Consider the following 21943-nt stretch of genomic DNA (forward strand, 5'->3'; position numbering starts at 1 on the left):
TACGTGGTAGAAGATAATGATGATCTAAGATCGACCTTTAGAATGAGATTTCGGCTTTGTAGAGCGTTGTCTCTGTCACTCATACCTATGTGACGTTTTGTCTTATATTTGTATTTGTGGATTTTCATACAAACATCAATAAAATATACTTGACCGGCACTTGCCGTACGCATTGGACCAATGTGTACTGGAGGCTTAACAAATGAAACGACCAAACTTGGATAAGTCTATATTCATAATAATTGTTATCTTTTAATACAATTTTAATAAAAAATATCACGAAATCAATAGGAATATTTATAAACTACGAATTAATTACATATTTACATTATATAACACTGGCCCGAGTTATACTTTGAACACGTCACGTCGACTGTATCGGGTTGGGTGGTGTGTTCAAAGTGAGTCTGGGCCTTAGTCTAAAGCATACATTATATTAATTCGTCACTGGTTTGTAGAAAGGACTAATAAGCTCTTTTTTATGGATAGGCTTAGTCGCCCTTTCTACAACCATAGACGAATAACTCACTATAGTCTAGACGGAGTCAAAGCGAGACGTTGTGCAAGTTTAGCCTCGACATAGTCGCCTCAACGCCACATCAATGCTTGGAAATCTGCAATTACATTTGATTCTTAACCTAGAGCAGGCACCGTATAAAGGCCCGCGCACTTGACGTCGCCTAGACTCTTTTATCAATAAAAAATTACACACTGCCTATACGTCAATAGTGTGTGTGGAATGAAGCAGTGTGTAAAACTATTAGACGAGCCCAGGTCCAGAGAGCAATTCACTTAAGATCTTTCTGACAGGAGGTGCGAGAAGTACCTGCTGCGTGCCTGGTCGGCTTGTTCCTGCGCAAGGGTTGTGCCTATACCAATAAACACGCTGCTTATGAGTTATGTGTGTCAGATTTGGAATGAAGCAGTATGTAAAGTTAGCCCAGGTCCAGTGAGCATCCGCCAAAGGTCTTTCTGACTAGGCAGAAGATGTCAGAAGTATCGGCTAGGTGTACGTCTTCCTGCTTCTGCGCATAGTTTGAGCCTTTACCAATAAACATTTACACGCTGCTTATACGTCAAATGTGTGTCAGATATGGAATAAAGCAGTATGTAAAGTATTGGGTTAGCCCAGGTCCAGTGAGCATCCGCCTACGGTCTTTCTGGCAGGACAGTAGTGGGTAGGAGGTGCGAGAAATATCGACTGCGTATCCGGTCGGCTTCCTCTTGTGCAGGGTCACGTGACGCGCCCGCGCTCTGCTCCAGCGCCTCAGGGTCGGGGTTTCTGTTAGAAGGTTCCGAGTCGATCTCCTCTTGATCGGAACTTTCAGTGTTCTCGAGTAAGTTGGCAGTTTCCTCTGCACTGACTCTCGTTCTGAAAGCGCGAATAAAAATACATAGTAAAAGTTACTTTGATGTGGCTAATTCTTATTATGTATGCTATACAAAACCTTTAAACGTAAAACGTAAAAGTACTATCGTACTTGACTTGTCTATTTAGTTTGGTAGTATAAAGGTCCTTTCCTCAGGTAGCATTATAAAAGGGATGGCAATAATTTAAACCTGTTGTTTTAGTTTAGTTTAAAGATTGTGTCCAATAGAATTACCCACATTGTCCATGCAACAAATAAGTATTAGATTATTTTTATCATGGCAGATTTATTTGAATATTAAAAAATAACTTGCACAGTTTATTTCATTATAAAATCTTTTTTCTATTTATCAAAAAATGATATAGAAATGTTTAGACGTTTTTATTTCTTTACCTATTAGGCTAACTCAATAATAATTAAATAAAGCCTTTTTTTACGATCATTTTACATTTTACGATCGCTATATTGTAACTGATGTACCAATTACTGTAAAAGTTCTGTCAAAACTCTTGAAAATAATATAATCGCTATAATTAATAACGTTATAAATAGCTAAAAAACGTTTTAGTCAGACTAGAAATATTCATTAAAACTATTGTTTAAGCTATGTTATAACTATAATGTATAATATGATAATTCTGATCAGATTATACAGCAAGTAACAATTTAGCTTTGTTTAACAAAGTATCGAGCTACTATAACTACTAGAGGTGATAGCCTAGTGGTTATGACTTCGGCCTCCGCTTCAGGGGTTCCGAATTCGATCCCGGGCACGCACCTCTAACTTGTTAAAATATCAATTGCTTTAATTGTGAAGGAAAACATCGTGAGAAACCCTCGGGGTAATTACGTATCTCGCGACAGGCTTCCGACAGGCATAAATCTCGCGATCATTGCTGTCAAACATCACACGTAACAGCCGCTAGAGAGAGACAGCAATAGCCACAAAGCAAAATAAGAAGAAGAGAGACAGCAAATGAACTGTCTCATTGCTACTGTTGTCGTGTTGCTGTCGCTCCTGCAACGTTTTACGTAATCACCCAGCTGATCTGTGCATTCAAGTGCGATCTTTAACGGGTCACTGTGGCCTAAACAGGCACATGTACAACCTTAAGCTCCAGGGCTCGGACATCCTCAGACTGTGCCACGAGACTATCGAGACTCTGTTGCACATTTATTTATTTATTTATTTATTCAACTCCTTAAATCTAGCATTACAGGAAATAGTCCTAATGCACTAGATTAAGCCTTAAAAATTATCTAAATCTAATTAATATATTAAACTAAAAATTAAAAAAAAATTAAACCCCCCACTATCGTAGCAGATAGTCCCCATTATCTGCTACTGCCCTGCTTTAATGCACAAACGTAGCATCCGCCTAGGGAAACACATCGAATACCCTGAGGATGTTACTTCAATTCCAGTCAAAAAAGTGCTGCTGTATCTGGCGGCCACAGGATTTGACAAGGAAATGTGAAGTGGAGGCAAACACAATAGATCGGAGACGGTCGCAGTGATACAGGGTATTCAAGATACTAAAGATGGGCGTTATTGGCTATTTATGGCAACGGTTAATCAACAGTTATTTAGTTTCAATACCGATATTGATAACTGTTGCCGAATATCAGTATCAGAGTTGTGTTTCAACTAATTTAATATGCGCAACGCGCAGCGGTTTTCGTAGTAGTAACTAAGCTAGGTGCCGTATCAATACCGTCTGTATAGCTAGCGCGCGCATATTCACTAAAATAAAACCAATTTTACTTTCATGAATATCGTGAAGTAATCACAACCTTAAGTTCATAGCAGCAAAGTTTAATTTGATCATTGACATAGGTCAAACTATAGTGGACGCCTCCACGAATAGTTAGCCACAGTCCAGTTAACCAAAAACATTTCACGAAGATTGATAAACCAAAGAGAACCTTATCTCTATTACTCTAAGGCTAACTGTATTAAGATTGATAGATCAAAGTGTAATGGACAAGTACTTGTACAGTTAAGCCTTAGCGTAATAGAGATAAGGTCGGCTTTGGTTTACCAAGTTCTTAGTTACTAAGCCGGTACCCAATAACCGCTCCTTCTCAGCTTTCAGTGAAAGAAAGAAAGAGAAGGCATAATTATTGCGTTTCTAGTTACCAAAAAACCAAACAATGCATTGTCAGTTGCCAGTTGGCAGTGTTGCGTTGTCAGGTGGTTCGTCATAGATGATAGCTGATAACCGTTGTTTGCTACGACAATAACGCTACGGTACGCTATAGGCACGGCAGCGGTTTTCAGTTAAGTTAAGCTATAGCGGACACATGTCTACAAGATACTACTATCTATAATACTTTGTACCAAAGTATAAGAAGAAGAACCTGCATGTTCTCTAATGTTCTTATGGCAAAACCTTCTCATGAGACGAGACCCGTGCTTAGTAGTAGGTCAGCGAGGGGTTGAGATGATAACTAGTAGCAATACAACATGCAACTCACTTGACAAGGGATTCCCTCGCGCCGGGCGACAGGTTGAGCACTCCTTCCTCCGCAGAGTCCAGGATGTAGATGAGCACGGCCGCTATCAGCGACGCTGAAGACAAAACAAAGATTAAAAGCCACGGTCTTTTTAGGGTTCCGTATCTCCAGAGACAAAAGGAACCCTAACGGCGGTTACGCACTCATCCGATCCAAGCTGATCCAAGTCCGTGATAATACGTACCTTTTGGTTTTGTATGGTAGCTTATGACATATGTCGTAGATATTTTTTGTGTCCGTATTTTCACGGATTCGAATCGTATGAGTGCGTGATCGCTGTTAGGATGACTTCATTGTCTGTCAGTCGTATCTGTTCGTAAGATCAGTCAAGGATATCAAAATAGGGTGCTCCTCGTTGACCTAGAATCATGCAATTTGGCAGGTAGAAATATCTTAAGTAAAATTGTGGTTATATCACAAAAAACTGTTATTTATAGTTTATTGTATGTTGTGTGCATTCGTGTGCGAGTCCGACTCGTACTTGACCGGTTTTTTATCTAAATATATAAAAGGAAAAGTTGACTGACTGACTGATCTATCAATGCACAGCTCAAACTACTGGACGGATCGGGCTGAAAGGCATGCATATAGCTATTAGACGTAGACATCTGCTAAGAAAGGATTTTTGAAAATTGAAGCCCTAGGCCTAAGAGGATAAAATAGGGGTTTGAAATTTGTGTAGTCCATGCGGACGAAGTCGCGGGCGTAAGCTAGTTTAGTATAAAACTACTATTTATTCGACTGCCGCTAGGCTGCAATCAGACCTGCTGGCAAGTAATGATGCAGCCTAAGATGGAGCGCGCTTGCCTATAGAAAATGAGACCAACTGAAAAACAGACCAACATACAAGCACTGAGAAAGACCAAAGACCCAGAGAATGACATAAGATACTTTTTATCCCATGAGATTTAAAAAATCCTAAATCCAGTCACGCGTAATAACTATTTACCTACTTAAAAGTACTTAATGAAAATTTATTTACTTGAAATAAATTTTGGCGTTTACTAAAAACTTTCAGCTTCGGCCAAAACTTCGAAGCCGAATGTTCGGTCGAACACTAATGCTCGGTTTTATGTTCATAGAAAGCTTACCAAATAAACATCCAAGGAAGAACAATTCTAGCATGAAATATCCATAGTTATCAACTATTATTCCGGCAAATATTATAGTCACAGCTAATCCCAGATTTTGTACGGCTTGACATCTGCAAAAAATGCTCATTAGTCCCAATGCAAAAAAATGTACAATACTAGAACTTCAATTTATATTAATGATGATGTGATTCGAATCATGGAACTTAGACTAAAATGAAGAATTCGAGTAAAGATTTTCAGAAATTCCATTTTCATGATTCAGATTTCGATACTGAGGTGGCTAGTTAGCCAATCATAGCCGTGAAAGGTACAGACACTACGAATCTAGCATTATACAAAATATTATTTTGATCAATGCTGGGTCACTTTTTAGGGTTCCGTACCCGACGGGTGCCAACAGGATCCTATTACTGCCTCCATTGTCCGTCCGTCTGTCTATCTGCCAGCGGGCTGTATTTCGTGAACAGTAATAAGTAGAGTTGAAATTTCTATAGAATGTGTATATCTATTGCCACTATAACAACAAGTAATTAAAATTTCAAAATGACCGTCGTGTAAATTAAAAAGTGTTATTTCTTGCACGGAATGGATAGTACGGAACCCTTAGTGTGCGTGTCCGACTAGCACTTACCGATTTTTTAACATTCCCTTAGACAAAATAGTGGAATAACTTACATTCCATACGCAGTTCCCATTTGACTCTCCGGAACGACCATCGCAATAAGCGGCCACAAACCGGCGGCGAGCAGAGAGTAGGATATTCCGAGCGATATCTGGGGAAAACAGATTCTTCTTGACTCAATTTTTTTTAAACCCCTCAATAAACACTCTAAGTTTACTCGGCCTCAGGTAGTGACCGCTATATCACGGCACCGCATTCAGAGAGAGTGTTTGCCAATTGACAGATGTTGAGGGTGTCAATACTAGGATACAACCATGTAGGATCAAGCGCCCCTAATACCTACATATTTGAAGCAAATACCTACTTATCACTATCCCACTCCGATTAACAAATTAGAGCACGCTTGCTCTCTCTCGGCAGTCGGAGTTGGATAGCGATAAATGGGTAATGGTTCATTTAACTCTGACGATATTGAGTTTCGACGCTGTAATTCTATCAACGTTTGTGTGATGTAAAATCTCATAATAAGCACAGTATCTCTAAACGAGTACACTCCTAAGAAGCTTGCATATTGTTTTGATAGCAAATAGGTATGCCGTAAGAAACTTGGTGAAAGAACATAATTATGGTCTAAAATAATAATGAAGTCTTACCACGACGATGCTTAGTATGATCCACGTCACGTTGCCAACAGGCTTGTCGATGAGGATGCCGAAGATGGGCCCAGAAGAAGTCGCGGGCAAGTAAACAGACAACTCACCACTCCAACATAAGGATTAACGAACGTGAACGCGAGTAGGAAGTGCGAGCCGATGGTGGCGACGATGCTGAGTATGATCCACGTCACGTTGCGCCCGGTCTTGTCAATGAGGATGCCGAAGAAGGGGCTGAGCGCCGCCGACAGCAAATATACCATCGAGTTCACTGTGTTCGCTTCTTGTGGCATGAAGTCGAATTTGCGTTCAAAGAACAACCTGTAAATAATTTTGTTATAAGCCAAGCAATTAGCGCGATACTGCCAACTAATGCTGCTGCACTTATTCATATTATGTATTTTCATCACCCACCGAAAAATTAATTTCGCGTGGTTCATAAGCATTTTACGCCTCTTGCGCCAATGCAGTAGCATCAATTTTATTCGTGCTATATGAACTAAATGGTGGATAAGTTTCTAGGTAGCCAGGTATTGTTTCTATTTCAACAAGGTTGAGGGTGTTTTAGTAAATCTTGTCTTTTAATTATTCGTATGAAATAAGTACCGCCGTATTCCTTGACATTGGATGATCTTGTGAGGTGTGGTTACACATATCTTTTAAATGCACTATAACGCCGGCTCCACACGTTGGCTCACACCCCTACACTCGCGCCAACGTTAGGGGTTGGCCGTTCTGTGTCGGTTTTTTCAAAGAAATCTGCGCCACCGTTAGCGATCCATCCACACGTTGCCGCCAACATCAGTCTTATTGCAATACACATCGAGTGCGTACGTCCACCATCTTCTTTGACGTGGCATTTCCTTTTTTTTCACTAAACTAATATAAATTATAGGCACTTGGTACTATACTAATTTGTATTAGAGCAATTTCGATTTCTGTATCAGACATCTTCACGTTGGCTCTGTCGGGACAGAAATGTATTAATACCCAAGATGTGGATGGCTTCACGAAAATAACCGACCAACGTTGGTACGGGCGTTGGCACCAATGTGTGGAGCCGGCCTATGGGTGCAAGATTGCATATAATACAAAAAAGGCGCGTACACCGCGTTAGGCTTAAGGGTACTTGCTACGAAATAAAGGTTGTCAACTAGCTTACTTACTTTCCTAGAGCGATGAAGGGAAAAATCGCCAAATAATAGGCAACGCAAATAACAGCCAGGAGCCAGAAAACCGATTTGAATTTCAATATATCTTTGAGGTGGAAGGGTTGGTCCGGCTTAGCTTGCGCCTCCTGCCGCCGCAGCGCCTTCTCCGCTCGGAGGTCCATCCAGCCCAGCAGCAGGGCGCAAACCAGCGAGCCCAGACACGTTAGTGATGCTGAAAAAGATAACGCCTTTAGATAACGCCTAAAGATATGCATGCCTGGTGCGCAGGATACGGGTTAGTTCCAATTGCTATTGCCTCAGGATTCTTCCTGAGGGCATTTTCTGAAAGGTTTAGTAGCTGAATCATTGTCATATGGGGCACGCGCTGACTAATCAGGCCGTTCTTGGATATAGTTTTAGGATTAGGTAAACAGTTTTATGACTACTAATATTAGTTTTAAGGTGTGTGTCATAACTACTTAACAAATAATATGATCGTGATCTGGTTGAAATAAATGATTTTTATTTTCTTTTTATTTTAAAGGGCTTCCGAGACGGTCAAGCGATTTGACGTCAAGCACGCAGTTTTGTTTTGCTTGATCAAGCTACTTGACGGTCGCACCAACGGCACTTTTCTCATATGATCTCCAACTGTCCGAACGTCGCGTCAAGTAAAAATATAAAATCGCACCAATCACCGTTAAGCACGTAAATGCTTGACTCAAGCATCAAGCTAACATTATAAACGGTGAGAATGCTTAGCTCAAGCAAAAATCTACGTGCTTGACATCTCGGAAGCACATAAGATAACATTTTCTAAGCAAGCGCGGTCCATTTCAGGCTGCATCACCACTTGCCAAAAGGTCTGGGGCTCTACAGTCTACTACCACCGCTTAAAGTAGTAATGTTTTAATATTGTTTGACATTTTCATACAATTTTTGTAAGAAAATGTCAGAACAATATTAAAACATTACTACTTTAAGCGTTGGTAGTAGGGCCCCTGATTGCAGCCAAGCACTAGTCTATGAATTAAAAAATTAGTAAGAAGCGGCCGTCGCAGGCATCATCTAGTAATGTAAAAACCCCACAAACCTATGAATAAAGCCACGCCAAGCTTTTCATAGCCTCCATAGTAGTTGGCCACCCATCGGTATATGGACTCCATGACCCAGAAGTTGACCGTGCTGCCGAGCCGCGACACCGACAGCTGGAGGCCGAACACCATGTTGAGCTCCTTGCCGCTGAACCACACCACCACATAGTTGTTGACTGCCACTTGCAGCGACTCCCCGCCGATACTAATAGAATTAGATAGAGAAAGATATTTTTACAACTACATAGTACATAGTCCGCGATAGGTTGAGATAGCTATCGGTGCGAGGCGGGGGGACACTCCGCACCAGGCTCCCCCGCATGTTACCCGCGCACGTCCGTACCGGGTTAGCGCTGGGGTTGTGCGGGTGTGCGGGGCAATCGGAGAGGGAACCCTCTCCGATTGCCATGTCAAGTCGCGTACTGTAGTTGTAAAAGTTTGTTCGATACACTTCGAATTCGATTCGAATATACTTTTGAATCGTCAAATGTATCTTGTGTCCCACTGGTTCGGAATGCCGAGAAGAACCAGCAAGAAACTCGGCGGTTGCTATTTTCAAAGATTCCATTTAATATAATTATAAAACGAGAAGAGGATAGCACTACGTTTACACCTATCAATTTAGTTACGTTTCGAGATGGTGTGCAACCCAAGCAGCAAGGATTCATTATACCTATGTACCTTAAAACTAAGTATATACAGAATGTAATTTTGGAAGTGTTGATAAGTTAAGCTATAAGAAACAATAATTGGGTTTAAGGCTCCGTTTTAGGAGTAAATAAATCTTGCATTTTTACAGAAATCAAATAAAATTAAATAACAAAAATCCTATATAAAAGTAATTATTCTTAGGTAAGCATAATCATTGTAAGGTGGAGATAGCTCTGTTAGAGCGATTTTAATGAAATTTGATACAGATTCGGAGATTGACATTTCTTTATTACTTTTTATCCTGAATAGTCAAAGAGTTATAATCCGGGTTTTAAAACACCACGCGGACGAAGTCGGGCCATTAATTTTTAAACCACATGCATAACAACTCATAAAACATCCGGTCTCAAAATCTATACTGATAAGACAGTCAAATAAAAATTACCCAAATATAAATCTGCCAAGTATCATTAACCAGTAAGCGTTAATGTAAACTCCAAATGCAAACACTACTGCCCCAATAAACACAATGGTCATGTATATTATTGTTCCTAATCTCACGCCAAAACATCTGAAACAGGCAGAAAAAGATCTTAAAAAATATATTTTTCAATTCATAAATATAATTATGTATTTATATAAACTGCTATACTTTTTTAATATTCTATATGATTTAATTTGATGATAATTATGAATATTTTATCTGCTGTAGGAATTTAAAAACAATTCGTTACAAGATTGTAGTAATATTTGCTTGTCATGATCATTAAAAATTGTTTAAATTATTGAATGAGTAAAGTTTATTAAATTTATTAAACTCTACTTAATTAAAAAAATTCAAATCAATCTTTAATGATATTGAATCATTGTTATATACCTACCGACCTACAAATTGTGAGTCTCAATTTCAATTCATCAAATACATCTAACAGAATAGCTAGATATCAATAACATTATTAAGTCTGGTGATCATAACATATTTCAACAAACATGTGTACATAATACAGTGATAATGCACAATATTATGGCCTAAGAGCTAGCGCGTGCCAGACCATCCTTATATTATAAAAGCTGAAAGTTTCTCTACGTGTTGTCCCCAACACTGGGAGGAACATTTGTTTGTATGTTTGTTTGGATCATGGTGGCTTTGTATGAAAATGTCAAAAGCAGAGTATAGTCAAATTTTTTTATATTTACTTCAGAATAATACTATTCCTAGATAATATATCAGAAATAACGTCGTGCATTGCCAGACACTTAGTAGTTAGTATGGTGGCAACCCCCTGCCAGACACTTTAATACTATACTATAATTTTATTTTATTTTATTTTATTATTGTATATACCTACATTTATTCTAACTCTATTCTGTTAAAATAGTTTAATTATTATTTTAAGTAATCTCTTTTGGCCTTCTGTTATACCTAGATTTAAATTTAAATAATAATTATGTATTTACGCTGTTGATTACTTTCAAATAAACAAAATTAAAAAAATTAAAAAAAAAATTAGACGATCCAAACGAACGTTCTTCCCAGTGTTGGGGACAATACGCAGAGAAACTTTCAGCTTTTATAAAATAAGGAAGGTCTAGCACGCGCTGGCTCTCTCTCTATTATGTATATACAGCAATAATGATACAAACCTATCAACAAGATAACCACCAATAAAGCATAATATTACATTAGGCCACGAGTATATAGAGTATAGCAGGGCAAACTGTGATGTATTCAAGTGTGAGTCACTTTTGAAGTTATCAGCAAGTGCTCCTGGTGTGTCATAACAGAAATATGAACCTAAAACAAAGAATCTTGTTACATACCTAAAATACAATTTCGATTATTAATTTTTTACTACAAGAACGGAATATTTTAAGTATATTTTTTGGAGCTTACTACATCTTAGGCTGTGGTAGCCTAGTGGTTAGGACGTCCACCTCCTAACTGGAGGTCGTGGGTTCAATCTCGTACATGTACTCTTTGGAGTTATGTGCGTTTTAAGTAATATTTAACGTGTTAACGGTGAAGGAAAACATAAGTAGGAATAGGAAACCTGCATGCCTGAGAGTTCTCCATAATGTTCTCAAAGGTGTGTGAAGTCTGCCACTCCACACTTGGCCAGAACCCTTTAAACTCTGGAAGGAGTTCTCTGTAGTAAACCAGCAATAAAGGAAAGCAAAGTGGAACCATATAATGTACATACCCTACTGGAACCCTAAAAGGAACCTACTGTCAAAATTTAGGCTCTGTGTTGATAGATCAGTCTGTCAGTCAGGACAAAATAAAAAAAACCGGCCAAGTGCGAGTCAGGCTCACGCACCGAGGGTTCTGTATTACAGTCGTATTTTATTAGAAATTTTGCACGATAAGTCAAAAACTATAATGCATAAATATCTGTTTTAGAAAGCTCACGTGAAGCCCTTTCATATGATACCCCACTTGATATAGTTATCTTACTTTGAAAATTGAAAATACTAATTATTAGTTCATGATCACAATTTACTTTTTATTTGTGTGATCTAACCACAAATTCACGGTTTTCAGATTTTTCCCCTAATGTCTGCTATAAGACTTACCTATCTGCCAAATTTCATGATTCGAGGTCAATGGAAAGTACCGTGTAGGTTTCTTGACTGACAGATAGACAGACAGACAACAAAGTGATCCTATAAGGGTTCCATTTTTCCTTTTGAGGTACGGAATCCTAATAAAATAATATATAAATATTTTCTATTCAATTAAACTTTTACAAGTACTTTTGAATCAACGAGTATTTATAATATTATATATATATATTTTTACCCCTAACTGACATGTCATTTCTTGAAGTTTTGCATGCACCTCAACAGTTTGCAAATTGCTTCATTGTTACATACACACAATTAAGAAAGGATTTTCGGGAATTCCAGCAGAGTGAAGCCGGGGTGAGCACCCTGATAAACATTATCACAACCAAGTCACACCCTCTGCAATGCCAATACACTTCTAAACTCACCAAAACAAAGAAAACACATCAATACAAGGCCTATAAATCTGTGTGTTTTAGTAGCAGGATGGAAGCAAGAAACAGGTGCCTCCTGGCCTGTCCTTGTACTAGATTCTGGATTCTCCATGATGTCAAGAACTGTAATAGTGAAAGTATACTAAAAATTACCAACATCAAAAAAAAGTGACATGGGTATAATTCTCGCTGTTTCGGCCGTGGGGTTTAGTTTTTAAAAATCCTGTGGGAGCTCTTTGATTTTCCGGTATAAAAGTATGTAGTATCTATTATGTCCTTCCCCGAGATGCAAGTTGGCTTTGTACCAAATTTTGTTAAAATCAGTTGAACGGATGGGGCGTGAAAAGCTAAACAGCTAAACAGAAAGCAGACAGACACATACACTTTCGCATTTATAATAATATTAGTATGGAATATGGAGTATGGATTGGATATGAAATAAATTTTGATCAATGAGTACCCCCATTCGTAATATCTTCGTTTGGCGTTATAATATGATAATATTATATACTAGCTGATGCCCGCGACTTCGTCCGCGTGAAATTAGGTTTTTAAAAATCCCGTGCGAACTCTTTGATTTTCCGGGATAAAAAGTAGCCTATGTCACACTCCAGGTCTTTATCTATACCCATGCAAAAAATCACGTCAATCCGTTGCACCGTTGCGATGTGATTGAAGGACAAACCAACAAACAAACACACTCGCATTTATAATAAGAGTACTGATGATTTAGATAAAATCATTGTTGGCATTAGAAAATTGTGCAAAATGTGCATAAATTATAAAAATACTAATGTCTAATACTCACACGGTGAATGGAACAAAAGTGAAACAGTTTTTACATGTTCTCGGACTCTTATACAATTACAATTATTTAAAGACTCAATAATATTATATGTTTATTATTGTGCTTTATTGAACACAGCAGTGGGGCACACAGAGTACATTATATGAATGGCACAGCAGCAGGCATAGAGTACATTGAATATACGGGTATAGAGTCATCAGTCCCTATTTTTTGGTAACGCCATCTATTGAGCTGAGTTGCAACTACAGGATCTGCTATATATACTAATCCCTATAGGTACAGTATATACGCTACCTAGATAGGTACCTATATATAGGTTTTAAATTTTCTTTTATTTCTATTTTTCTATGGTTAATTTCAATAAAACACATAAATAAGGTAATACCTAATCTTTTATTTATTTTTATAACTGGGCACACACTTTTTTTCTGTTATTACAGCAAATCGTAGTCCGAGAAACGTAGTCGGTGTTATATTAGTTAGGTACTTATAGAGCTCTTCTTTTTTCTTGTTTTATGGCTTTTTCCATCACATCCAGATCAGCACAATGCACTGTAAATCCATACTTTGCAGTTTCGAATAGCTAAAGACATAGATTATCTACTATATACTAGAAATAGATGTGCGACTCTAGATTTCTTTTTCAAAGTTACGCGTGTACTCACATCTAGAGGGCACTAAAAGCGCGCTAGGCGTGCGAGAGCGCGAAAATTTAAATGCTATTTAAATGTACTTTACTAGAATATTTTATATTTTTGGAACACGTTTTAAATAAACATTAATAATTCCATTAACGTTTGTTTAAAACATGTTTAAAAATATATATTACAAGACTATGACTCTTTGAGCTACTTAATTATAACTATATTATAGAAAGAAAAAGGTTTTAAGGTTTTGTAAATATTTATTATCATAAATTCGTAACTAGGTAGATACATAAAATACAATAGAATAGAAAACAATACGAAGTGTATGTAAACACTATAAAATACATACCCAAATTCAAGACCCGCAAGATTGTGAAATAATTACTATTCAAATTTAACATTTTCGGTTATTTACTTTTAATAATTTTCAAATTATTACCACAATTGGTGTATTTGTGTAGTCAGAAAACAATAAAATAATTGTTATATGAGCCAAAGATAATTAACATAAAGCTAGCTTTAAGTTTTATTGTAATATTCAAAATAAAAAAAATTAACATAAATTATATTAAATAAAATTCCCTGTAAATAAACTGTAAAATAATAAACATAAATTATACTAAATCAAGTAATCAATAAAACCAATCTACTAGATTGATTTTATTGATGGGAATTTATGTTTACTAGCTTATGCCCGCGATTTCGTTCGCGTGGACTACACAAATTTTGAACCCCTGTTTCACACACTTAGAGTTGATCTTTAACAATGAGATTTTAACATATGAGCTTAATAAAATATGTCATACTGCAAATTGCAAAAATATTAACTACAAAACTTTATAGACACTTCAAAACTGACAGAGTTTCATACAAACTTCAAACCCCTATTTTATCCCTTCAGGGGTTGAATTTTGAAAAATCCTTTCTTAGCGGACGCCTACGTTATAATAGCTATCTGCATGCCGAATTTCAGCGTGATCCGTCCAGTAGTTTGAGCTGTGCGTTGATAGATCAGTCAGTCAGTCAGTCAGTCAGTCACCTTTTCCTTTTATATATAGATTATATTATATTTGACTAGTGCCACAAAGGCAGTAATATTAAAAACATAATTACACAAATTAATCACACAGGATTGGCAAGAGTCTGTGATCAATCTACAATTAACAATTTAATCCCCCATATTTGTTAAAAGGAATACAAAACAATTTACTAAAGAAAACAATTTAGTAAAGACTGCCAAACGGATATAGCTTCTGTTAGATATTGATGCAGAAGATGACTTACGAATGTGCAATAGTTGACAGAAGCTTGAATGATTCCCCTTATCTAAATATATAAAAGGAAAGGGTGACTGACTGACTGACTGACCTATCAACGCACAGCTCAAATTACTGGACGGATCGGGCTGAAATTTGGCATGCAGATAGCTATTTTGAAGTAGGCATCCGCTAAGAAAGGGTTTTTGAAAATTCAACCCCTAAGGGGGTGAAATAGGGGGTTGAAACTTGTGAAGTCCACGCGGACAAAGTCGCGAGCATAAGCTAGTTTTATCAAACGAAGTCTGTAATTCAACTACTGATTTCATTAGATTGCATAAAATAGATTATTTACCTTTATGTGTTTGATAATATCTCAACGCCTGAATTTTTATGCTATCATTTTCAGTATCTGAATTTTTACCTTTTAAAATTTTATTTACATTATTGCACCAGCTGTGAATAATCAATTTGATCACAAAATTTATTATATAATTTTTCAAATTGACTTTGTGTGTATCACATGTTAAAAAATCAAAACTTGTACTCTGATCAACTAATAATTTTATCATTTGACTTTTGCCACTTTTCCCAGGATCATTTTTTAACATGCTTTTTACTATTTTTATTATATTTCTCACACAATTTGAAAAGTTACGCGAGGGTCGGTAAAGAGATCTCCTTGTGATATCGATAGAATGTATGTATTCATCTGCTTGAGGTGGGGTGGTGTCACACAATTCATTATTGCATTTTATACAAGATTTACACACATTCCTTTTTAGCTTTTTTATGACAAACCCTGTCACATACTTTTTAGTTTCAGAGATTATTAATTTGTCTCCAATTTCTGAACTACTATCTGCCAAATTTTCTATACTTAGATCTGTATCCATTGGCTCATTGCTCATCGGGGGCTCTTTGATGTCATTTTCTATCAAAAGACAATCTAAATTTTGTAACATTTTGTTAGGATCTTCCTCACAGTTAGCCCCTAATGAGTGACTTGAATTTAAATTATTTACAAGTAATGTTTTGTAAATACTTTCAAACTGCTGGCAGGTAGGGTTTGTGTTTCTAGCCCCGTGGCTCCTCACAGAGGAGAAAAAGTTTTCCACAGGATCTTGGTTAAAACAGCGCGTTAACAAACTAGTTACATTATGTTTTTCATTTAGATATAGCCACAATTCTTTCATAACTTTAATATTGTGGATCCAATTTTTAATTGATGGAACCTGTTCATAACGAATACTTACTGTTCCATCTTTTTTTTTTGTTTCCATCTTAAATCGCATTGATTTTAATATTGGCACACTTTCATCCCATAATTTAAAATGGTCAGAGTTCATTTTCAAACAATTTTTATATATTTTATGGGTCTTTTTATAAGACCCTCCATTAAAGGAGTCAAAAAGACGATCAAATAATAGCAGCAAGTCGGCTGTGTCAGCACACTCTTGTGGTAGTAAATTATTTTCTGAAAAAGAAAAAAGATTAAAAATTAAATACTTAAATAAATACTTAAATATATTTTTTTATACATAAATGTCAGGCCACATTTACATGGATTTGTAGCTGATGCTCGCGACTTCACCCGCGTGGATTTAGGTTTCTTAAAATCTATGAACTCGTATGATTTTCAGAGAAAAAAGTAGTGTCCTTCCCTAAGAAGTTATTTGTATACCAAACGTCAAAATTGGGTGGGCTGTGGGTCGATTTCATAAAACCGGCATCAATCATTATTACAATCTCAGTTGTTGTGATTGGCTGAATTTGTGCGATTCTTGTTGCAACAATGCATTGTAGCCAATAGTGAGCTGGCGTCAACCATTTATAATATTAGTATGGAGTTGTGGATGTTTTAAAGTTGCACTATCATCACATTACAGATGTAAAATAGCGCCATATATGTTGCTAATAAATAATTATTGAGAATAAGATTAGTCCTTGCTAGTCAAGTAGTACCAAAGTCTGATGAATTAATTCTAAAGTGAAGAAGGTCTTCAAATATCAGGTCTTTAAAAGTTTCAGAACATTAACAGTACTTACTTGCACAAAATCGTAGCGCTCCTGATACACGCTGACTAAAAACTTGTGCAGCATGTTTTACTTTCATCTTCGGAATTTTCTCTATGAGTACATGAGCTTCTGTTAACTTGTTGCACATTCGTAAGTCATCTTCTCCTGCATCAATATCTAACAGAAGCTTTAAATGTATCCATTTAGCAGTCTTTACTTCGTCCTCCTGTGTGAATCTTAATTCTTTTGTCAGTAAATTGTTTCGTATTCCTTTTAACAAATGTGGGGGATCAAATAAGGGGAATATATTATTATTTTCTACAGCAAAACTACTATCCCTAGGCTCGTTGCCTAATCTAAGACAATCTACTTTAGTCTCTTTTATCAGCTCATTTATAACTTTGTTGTTAATTGTAGATTGATCACAGACAGTTGAGACGACAGCCAATCCTGTTTGATTAATTTGTGTAATTATGTTTTTAATACACCTTTTTAATATTACTGCCTTTGTGGCACTTTTGCAAAACAAATAGCAAATTGGCTGTTTGAACTTAGCTTTTAGCCCCTTTATCATGAATACCAAAACATGGTCAGCAATATTCTCTGTAATTTCATTTCCCCCAAAATCTTCAAATCCGATTACTTGATCGAATGCTGTATTGAAATGTAGGGATGGAGACAAAGACATTTCATCAAAGATTAATACACATAATCGTTGCTCCATCCCCAATTTGTCTGCCGCATTTTTCAAAAGTTTAATTATCGCAGGGTTTAAGCCTGGTTTAATTGTTATTTGTTTAAGGACATCCAGTAATGTTCGTTTTGATGGCAAAGTTAACATTTTTCTCAAAAAGTTATAGCCTTTTGGACTTTTCTTATATATCGAGAGTGACATTAATTTTTCTGCATGATTAAATCTTCTTCCACGGCTTTTTTTGTTATGCTGTGTTAATTGCATTTTTACAAGTGTTTGAGCAGGCATAGGTAAGTATTTTAGAACCTTGTTAAATAATTTTGTTTTTGACATTTTTTTTGCTATCTTTACTTGGTTTCTTTGTTCGAATAATTTATTTTTCAAATGAACTATTTTCCTTAACAATTTCTGAACTTTGAGATTCACATGTCTTTGACCAGCTTTTCCTGAAAAAAAAAGGTGTTTTTATTAAGTATACATTAACTATTAGACAATTTTCAATACTCTATTCTTGTTAAAATCTTGTTAAACAGTAAAGATTTTTTATCTCTTATTTAATTAAATTAAATTAAATTTATTGGATATTATTACATATTAAATTACATATAAGGAACACAAAAAATACTTATAATACAGATAAAAACAAGTAATAACAATTAAGTAGACCTAGGTCTAGTGGGGTGCCAGCCAGGTAACCTCCCAGTGTGTATGTGTGTATGTGTATTATTTGTTGTTTATGGCCACAACTTACTAGTAATTATTTTTTTCTGAATCTGAGTTTGAGAATATCCTGCTTGGATGTTGTGAACCACAGATGGGGTACTTTGAGCGACCGATTGATTATGTGTAGAACTTTCTGGTTGATTTATTGTATTAGCATCTAGACTTGAATCAATGGCACCTGAAATATGCAAAATAGAGTTTTAGAAGAAGTGTTTATGTTATAATTATTAGTTATACATAGTTAGTTTCTGTCTGCAACTTCATTAGGAGATTTCAGTTTTGAAGATTCCATAGAAACATTTGTACTTATTACATTTGATACCAAGTGGGGTATCCCGTAGCGCTGCCAAGTCGATTTTTTTGATATTAACAATAAACCTCTACAGTTTTGCGGCTTGTTAAGAAAAGTGATCTGTTTTACTCTTGTGTATTACAGAACCCTATGTGCTGTGTCCAACTCGCACTTGGCCAGTTATTTTCTACATAACAGTTCTTGATTTATCGTGCAAAACGTCGAAAAATACGACTGAAGTATGGGACCCTCTGTGCACAAGTCTGACCCACACTTGGCCAGTGTTTTCAAGCTTCTACAATCTGTGCTTTGACCTATTATTGACATGTCAATCAATGTAATTTCTCAAAATCCTCTCTACTGTAATAACTAATAAATAAAACTCACCAAGGTTAAGAGAAGGAAATGCTGTCTTTGCTAGTCTTTTACTGTGATGGTATAAAAAACGATCTTCAAAGTGGTGATTGCAAATTCGATAATTCGTATATATTTCATCATCAGTCTTGCTTTCTAAATCTTGTCCTACTATCTCTTTCCATTGTTGAAATCGTTTCAAAGAGGAGTGGCCAGGTTTTGGAAAGTGATGCAAAACATCTGAAAAAGTAGTAACATAAAATATGCAATATATTATTGTATTATCTATACTTATTGTACTTATTTACTTAATCTCTATAATATATATATAAAAATGAATCACTGAATGTGTTGCTAAGCGCAAATTTCGAGAACAGCTGAACCGATTTCGCTAATTCTTTTTTTATAATATTCCTTGAAGTACGAGGATGGTTTTTATGGAATTGCCCGAAATCGACTAGGCGGTAAGACGTTCGCTGGGGCAGCTAGTAAAATATAAAAAAACCATAGTCATTAAAGTTCAAAATAATATCTAATGTTGTACCTACGTACCTACACTTAATTACAAAACAAAAAATGTACAGAATTAGTAGTCAATAATCCTTACCAATATTATAAATGCAAAAGTATGTCAGGCTGTCTGTCTGCTAGCTTTTCACAGTCAATTTGTGTAACCGTTTATGATAAAAGTTAGAAGGTACAGAGAAGCTTGCATCCAGGTAAGGACATAGGCTACTTTTGCCTCGGAAAATCAAACAGTTCCCATGGGATTCTTTAAAACCCTAAACCAACGTAGACAAAGTGGCGGGCATCATCTATTTGGTGAAGAGATAGCTTGCATTGGAGACGGTTGTAGGCTACTTTTATCACGGAAAATTGGACTTCTCACGGGATTTCTAAAATGGTTTTTTGGATGATATCCACGTGGACGAAATCGCAGGAATTATTTAGTATCATGATAAAATACCTAATGTACTAATGGAGCATAGAGTTTGACTCGTTTAAGAGATTTGTGTTAGATTACAAGTGAGCTGATTTTAAACTTACCGAATTGCTCACATCCGAACACACATCGAGATCTCCGTGGCATTTTCCCTGCACAAATCTATCGACAGAAAATCTTTTCACAAAGCAAAAACAAGTCCGTAATCCGTAGCCGTGGTCAATCGTTCAGGCATGAATCGAGTCCGTAAATCAATCCTTAGGTAGTTATCGAGGTGGTTAAAGGAAACACAGAGTCCAGTAAACAAAGCAGGGTCAGATAAATTTATCAGAAATAGAAATATTTAGAACCGCACAAACAACAATACACGAAAACATGAAAAGTTTTGAACTTCAACGGTGACCAGGGTTGCCAGATATTTACCAATTGAATTCGCCCGTTTTTTTTTTTTTTTTAATAGATATAGCGAGCAAGCGAGCAGGCGGGTCACCTGATGTTAAGTGATTACCGCCGCCCATGAACATTTGCAGCACCAGAGGAGCCGCCGATGCGTTGCCGGCCTTTAGGAATTTGTTTTAGGATTTTGCCTGCTGAGTAGCCTAAAATCGCCCGTTTCTATCTTCCAGGGGCCCTACCGCGGTTGTTTGACAGCTACAATGTTACGATCACAATCATCTCTGATTGGTTAATGCTCGCTCACTATTGGCTACAATGCATTGTTGCAACAAGGATTGCACAAATTCAGCCAATCAGAACAATTGAGATTGTAATAATGATTGATACCGGTTTTAGACAATCGCCCTACTGGTAGCCTAAATGGTTACTGGTAGCCAATCGGGATTTTTGGGCGCCGATTGGCCCCCCGAGGTAGCCTAAATGGCGGTAATTCGCCTAATCTGGCACCACTGACGGTGACTGTGGCTGTCCAAATGTTTGTAATTTAAAATTACAACAATGTGCCCGCCATCTATTTACGTCTTTTATTAACTGTTATCTATTTGTTTAGCCGTACTCGCGCTTAGATGGCACCACAAGCGAATTTCAATTTGCGATTTTTTAATGTTCTGGAGTTGCACCCCTATGGCTAAAGAGGTACAAAGAAATAAAGAAAGTTGCTCGGTAGAGTTGTCAGAGTTCAAAATAAAGCACAAGTCACTTCACTATAACAGAATCACCAAAATCCAACTAACAAAGTCAAGTCGTTGGAAAATATCACATAAACACCTTGATATAATGGAAAACCTCGAAAAAAGTGGTTGAAAATAAATAATTTTTAATAGACACAGACCACAGACTTGACAATTTGTGACTGTGCCAGTGTTTCCATATGTAAATCAAGAATTACCGTGTTGTAAGGTTAAAAATACGGTGTTTCTTGATTAAATTACGGTGGATGAGCTAAAAGAATACCGTGTAAATTACCGTGTAATTTTTAAAAAGAAAAAAAACGTTACGAATTTGCTTTTTAATTAATTATTAATATTATTCTGAGTCTGACTCTCCTAGCATAGCAATGTCTTTTCATATATTTTTCTTATTGCATTCATCCATCACATTTAAGAATTTTTACATTTCACTTCTTGCTAATTGCTTGAATAAGGACGAAAATAGATTGCCAAGATTAATAATTGATACTTTAACTGTGTGTGTGTGAGTGTGGCGATAGATTAGAAAAATAATAAGGATTTCCTTGAAATCTGCCACAATCTACCACTTTGTTAAATCGTCAGCTTTTTCTGCCAGAGTTAAAATTTAGGAGCCAAATCTGCCCAAATGGCAGAAATCTGCCACAAACGGTCACACTGCTGACCGGCCACAAAATTTACAAGTAGTGCCACCTGTTGCGCGTGGTTGGCAACAAAACTTACTACTAGTGCCATCTGTCGAGCTAAGTCTGAGTCAATGTACCCTGTGCGATTTTGTACTGTGGCTAAAATGTACTGAGTGAAAAGACCCTGGCAGCAGGCACAGCAGCTATATTCAATGTACTCTGTGACAGCAGCACAGCAGCCAGGCACTAACGTAAAACGTAGTGATTATATACTCTTTGACAGCA

At 36.6% G+C, this 21943-nt stretch overlaps 1 protein-coding gene across 1 annotated transcript; it reads right to left on the reverse strand.

Annotated features, from left to right (window-relative positions):
- Window positions 1–216: 216 nt before the first annotated feature.
- On the reverse strand, window positions 217–13112 carry LOC117984911 (lysosomal dipeptide transporter MFSD1-like). The gene is made up of 11 exons (XM_069498171.1): window positions 12960–13112; window positions 12146–12274; window positions 10797–10947; window positions 9598–9723; window positions 8501–8706; window positions 7423–7639; window positions 6364–6577; window positions 5657–5754; window positions 4979–5091; window positions 3849–3942; window positions 217–1372 (listed from the first exon to the last, which is right to left on the reverse strand). Exons 2-11 carry the CDS (start codon window positions 12261–12263, stop codon window positions 1150–1152), a joined length of 1560 nt encoding a protein of 519 aa, XP_069354272.1. The 5' UTR covers window positions 12264–12274; window positions 12960–13112; the 3' UTR covers window positions 217–1149.
- Between the last annotated feature and the right edge of the window lie 8831 nt (window positions 13113–21943).

The sequence above is a fragment of the Maniola hyperantus genome, chromosome 1, assembly GCF_902806685.2.
Source record: "Maniola hyperantus chromosome 1, iAphHyp1.2, whole genome shotgun sequence".
Classification (NCBI taxonomy): Eukaryota; Metazoa; Arthropoda; class Insecta; order Lepidoptera; family Nymphalidae; genus Maniola; species Maniola hyperantus.

Coding starts and splice junctions, on each gene's coding strand:
- LOC117984911 (XM_069498171.1), bottom strand. CDS start 12,263: ATGGAGAATCCAGAATCTAGTACAAGGACAGGCCAGGAGGCACCTGTT. Junction 9,724..10,796: donor GGTGGTTATCTTGTTGATAG/GTTTGTATCATT, acceptor TGCCTGTTTCAG/ATGTTTTGGCGTGAGATTAG. Junction 5,092..5,656: donor ATGGGAACTGCGTATGGAAT/GTAAGTTATTCC, acceptor CATTTTTTGCAG/ATGTCAAGCCGTACAAAATC.